This window comes from Oratosquilla oratoria, chromosome 3 (assembly GCF_046742065.1).
Source record: "Oratosquilla oratoria isolate Oo_2021 chromosome 3, ASM4674206v1, whole genome shotgun sequence".
In the NCBI taxonomy this organism is placed as follows: Eukaryota; Metazoa; Arthropoda; class Malacostraca; order Stomatopoda; family Squillidae; genus Oratosquilla; species Oratosquilla oratoria.
In genome coordinates, this window is record NC_134779.1 from 3,529,680 (window position 1) to 3,534,679 (window position 5,000).

Sequence of the window (5,000 nt, forward strand, 5' to 3'; positions counted from 1 at the left end):
ATCATTCTAGTGGTATATTCAAGCATATTGAATTAAATAATCATCCAGTTGATTGGGGTAATGCCCAGGCAATCTATTATACCAACAACATAATAGCAAGAAATTTAATAGAGTGCAGTTTGATTCATACCACCAGTAATCAAAATACCAACCTACATAAAGGCTTGTACAAACTTGATAATTTCATTTGTCAAGAAATTAGTAAGATAATATCAGGTAAAATGTGACCCAACGAATTGACCTAATGTCGCCCTATATTATTAGTAGAAACAGTGACCCTGGCGACTGTGACCTGATGTCGCCCCACCATCCTAAGATAATTGACAATGACCTTCCGCTCTCCAGGGGGTAATTGGTCGCTACGCTTATTCAAACTGTCCTTGTTCATTTGTATCATGTATATATTTTCTATGTATTCCTATCACTATGTACTTGTTGCACTGAAGATGTAATATACGAAAGCGCTCTGCTTCGTTAGTTTCTTTTTCCAAGTGGTCTACTTTGCATAAGTGAACACACGTACCCGTGTTCTTATTAGCATATATACATATATATATATATATATATATATACATATATATATATATATATATATATATATATTTGTGTGTGTGTGTGTGTGTGTGTGTGTGTGTGTGTGTGTGTGTGTGTGTGTGTGTGTGTGTGTGTGTGTGTGTGTGTGTGTGTGTGTGTGTGTGTGTGTGTGTGTGTGTGTGTGTGTGTGTGTGTGTGTGTGTGTGTGTGTGTCTATGTATGTATGTGTATGTATGCCTCTGCCTTTGTCTTTCTATGTCTCTCTTGCCCTCTCTCTCTCTCTCTCTCTCTCTCTCTCTCTCTCTCTCTCTCTCTCTCTCTCTCTCTCTCTCTCTCTCTCTCTCTCTCTCTCTCTCTCTCTCTCTCTCTCTCTCTCTATATATATATATATATATATATATATATATATATATATATATATCTCACTCTCTATCTCTCTTTCTATCTCTCTATCTCTCTCACTCTCTCTCTATCTCTCTCTCTATCTTTCTTTCTATCTCCCTCTCTCTATCTCTCTCTCTATCTCACTCTCTCTCTATCTCTCTCTTTATCTCTCTCTCTATCTCTCTATCTCTCTCTATCTCTCTCTATCCCTCTCTATCTCTCTCTATCTCTCTCTATCTCTCTATATCTCTCTCTATCTCTCTATATCTCTCTCTATCTCTCTCTACCTCTCTCTATCTCTCTCTATCTCTATCTCTATCTCCATCTCTGTACGTGTGTGAATGTGTGTATGTGTATTGTGTGTGTTTTTGCTCATATGAATGAATTTTTATCTAAATATTTATAAATATTCATAGTTTGCTTTACAGACAATTATAGTTATGCTTTAGTGACAATATTGTTGTTGGTAGCCACATAGTGGTAACTATTTTCTCTTTCTTTCTGTGTCTCTGTAGCCCCACGTCGGCGGGTCGGGTTCCGGCGGTTCCTCTGAAGAGTCGAAATCCGGTCGGTCCTCTAGAGGCACAATAACGGACACTGGTTCCTCCTCCGTCGACCCGTCCAGTTCCGAACAGGTAAGAAACAACCAAGAAGCTATTTCAAAATTAGATAATTTTTCAACTTTCCTGGTAAAAAGTGGGGCATTATGATTTACTCCGGGACACCAAAATAGCCTAAGTGATGTAATATTTTACGGTCATTCGTAAGTCATATTTTTGCCATTGCATACAAACATCTCAATTATTGATTTACAAAAAATTATATCAGAAATTAATGTAATTCTTCATAAACATTTCCTTAGTTGAAAGAATTAACTTTAAACTTATGCTGACTAATATGTTTATTTAGCATCAAGTAATGTTTACTTGGATACATTTGCGGATCATAATTATAGTATTTTAGGAATACAAGAAGTAGTAATATTTTCTTTTGAATTAATTTATTAAAATTGTTTGAGTTTGATTATGTTAATCAGGGTGTATTTTATTTCTATCGTCCTTCCTTTCTCCATGAACAACCCGAAACTTGTTAATTTATTTTCCTTCTCTTTTATTCCTATACAGTCGTGTGATACTGTGATCTATGTCGGACCGAATGGCGATGATGCCACGGACGGTGAGCATCCCCCGGTCTTCCTCCCCTCCATTAACTCCGGTGACAACCGTTGCTCTATGAACAAAGCCCTCAGGGGCTCCTCCGTCGACACCAGCACCCCTTCCTCTACCCCAAAGAACAACGCGGCAACCTCAGATTCTCATCGAACGCCAAAGAGGAGTCAGAAAAGTGGTAGTACAGGTGTGAGTGCCACTACGTCGAAGTCTCCCAAACATGGTAGTGGCTCGTCTCCCCAAAGAATCAAAGAGTCACATAGGAATAAAGATAGTGTTAGCAGTAGTGGAGCTAGTGGGGCTACCCCTAAGACGCCACCCAGTAAACATGGAACATCAGCGGCCTCGTCTTCGGCTGCCAAGGTTAGTTCTAGCGGTACCCCAAAGTCACCCCACGTGTCGCGTCACAGCAGACATAAAGGCGGGAGTCAAGGAGCAGCTCCTCATCACGACCCTACTGCTTCACCCTCATCGGGACCTAACATGAGTGATGAGCAGTGGATTGATGGCCCACGATTCCACAAGTCAAAAGTTATCGAGGGACACAAAATGAAAAACTACGAACTAGAGACGTGGATTGACGGTCCCGAAGCTACTTATGGGTACATGGACGATCATAAAAAGTCTATGATCCAAAAATGGGTGGAAACACAAAACGCACAAGTTCAGGATAAACCCTCAGGCCATTCCCAAAAAAGTCCTAAGCACCAACAGTATAAAGAATTAACGCAGTTCAAAACGGTGGATGATGAAGAAGTTTCACCAAAACACAAAGATAAGCATCGTGAGAAGAGAAAAAGTGTAGAATATCGACGAGACCACAAACTTGCGACGGAAAGTTCCTCTCACGACAAGGATCCTCCAACTCCAAAACGAAAGTCCTATCCTGACAAAAACTCCTATCAACACAATCAGAACGTTACTGTCTTTTCTCCTTCCACTCCTTCCCATAGAGTGTCCGAATCCACGAAAGTAGTCACCGGTGCGATGAGTACTACCTCCGAACCAGCAACCCAACCTTCGGTGTCAGATAACTCTTCTTCTTCCTCTTCGCGGCTTCCTGGATCAACAGTTTTTTTATCTTCAGCTATGCCTTCTCAAATCTCGTTACTATCTCCAGCACACGGTGGCAGTGGTGGTGGTGGTGAAAGCAAAAGTACAGCCCTCGGCTTGTCAGAGACGTCGGGGCAAGTGGCCTATGACGGTGGGGACACCTTATTATCTGAAAAGTTACATGACACTACAAGTGAACAGAGAACGCCGTCGTCTTTAGCATCAACCAAACTTCCACCCCATGTATCAACTACTAATGCTGCTGAAGTCATGTGTACGGATAGAGTTAAAGGAGGAAAATACGACGTACGCCTCAAGATAACCAACCAGAAACAGTTAGAAGGAGGCGAGGACGGGGAGGATGAAGAGGTGCTTCGTGTGATTTACACAGAATCGACAGCACTTTCTGAAAGTGATAACAGCGCACCACAGCCTAAAGGTAAGAAGTCATTAGACACGACAGCTACGGATTTTTTTTATCTCGATTTTTAACAGGAATTTGATAGTATTTGTCTATAATATGATATTCTTCAGGATATGAAAAAATAATTGATTTTTCAAAACAATAAAAGAATTCATATGGGCACCTGTGGTAACAAGGTAAACAACTGAAATGTACAAGACATTCGACTCATGTTTTCCTCTCTCTTTTTCTATACATGTAACCTTGAGAATACACACACACACACACACACACACACACACACACACACACACACACACACACACACACACACACACACACACACACACACACACACACACACACACACACACACACACACACACACACACACACACACACACACACACACACACACACACACACACACACACACACACACACACACACACACACACACACACACACACACACACACACACACACACACACACACACACACACACATATATATATATATATATATATATATATATATATGTATATATATATATATGTATATATATATATATATATATATATCTATATATATATATATATATATATATATGCTAATAAGAACACGGGTACGTGTGTTCACTTATGCAAAGTAGACCACTTGGAAAAAGAAACTAACGAAGCAGAGCGCTTTCGTATATTACATCTTCAGTGCACTGAAGATGTAATATACGAAAGCGCTCTGCTTCGTTAGTTTCTTATTCCAAGTGGTCTACTTTGCATATATGGGTATATATATATATATATATATATATATATATATATATATATATATATACTGAGTTAAACACGACAGCATTTTGGCACTGATTAATCTTCTTACTGAGATTTTCAGTTTTTCTCACAATAGGTCTCATTTCAGGAGGGTGGGCAAATACAAGCCTTCCATAGTCTTCCATATTTAATTTGACGTTTCGACTTCAGGGAGTCATCTTCAGAATAGTGACAAGAAATAAGTCACAATTTTCAAAGCTACATGATTCACAATTGACAATAATGTACAGACAACATGGGTTTAAATATAGGCCGTTTAGGAACGCTGGATGGGTCGTGACCCGCTGCGTAGTTGGGCACTTCGTCTTGGAGGGGGAGGGGGAGGGGGAGGAGGAGGGAGAGGGGGGACATTTCCAGGAAATGTCAAGGCCCATAAGGTTGGTAACCCTCTGAGGCCCATTATTTCTCAGACCCCCACCCCCACATACTCCTTAGCTAAGCGTTTGAATAATATAATTACCCCATTTATTCTTACCACTTATTCACTCAGATCTACAGACGAGTTAATTGATGTACTAAGGAGTAACAACCCCGTAGGAATTATGGCTTCCCTCGATGCCCACAGTCTCTTAACGAAAATTCCAGTTTTAAGAACTACTGAGATTATTCTAGACTATGTTTACCAT

General features: G+C 40.1%; 1 protein-coding gene across 1 annotated transcript in view; it reads left to right on the top strand.

Moving 5' to 3' along the window:
- Positions 1-5,000, top strand: part of LOC143020049 (uncharacterized) — a 612,923-nt gene that overhangs the window by 429,922 nt on the left and 178,001 nt on the right. Inside the window, exons 13-16 of the mRNA XM_076176217.1 lie at positions 1,434-1,553; positions 2,043-3,579; positions 3,713-3,740; positions 4,865-5,000. The exon at positions 4,865-5,000 is cut by the window's right edge and continues 94 nt beyond it. Coding sequence (XP_076032332.1) covers positions 1,434-1,553; positions 2,043-3,579; positions 3,713-3,740; positions 4,865-5,000 — 1,821 coding nt within the window. The remainder of the gene's footprint in view (positions 1-1,433; positions 1,554-2,042; positions 3,580-3,712; positions 3,741-4,864) is intronic.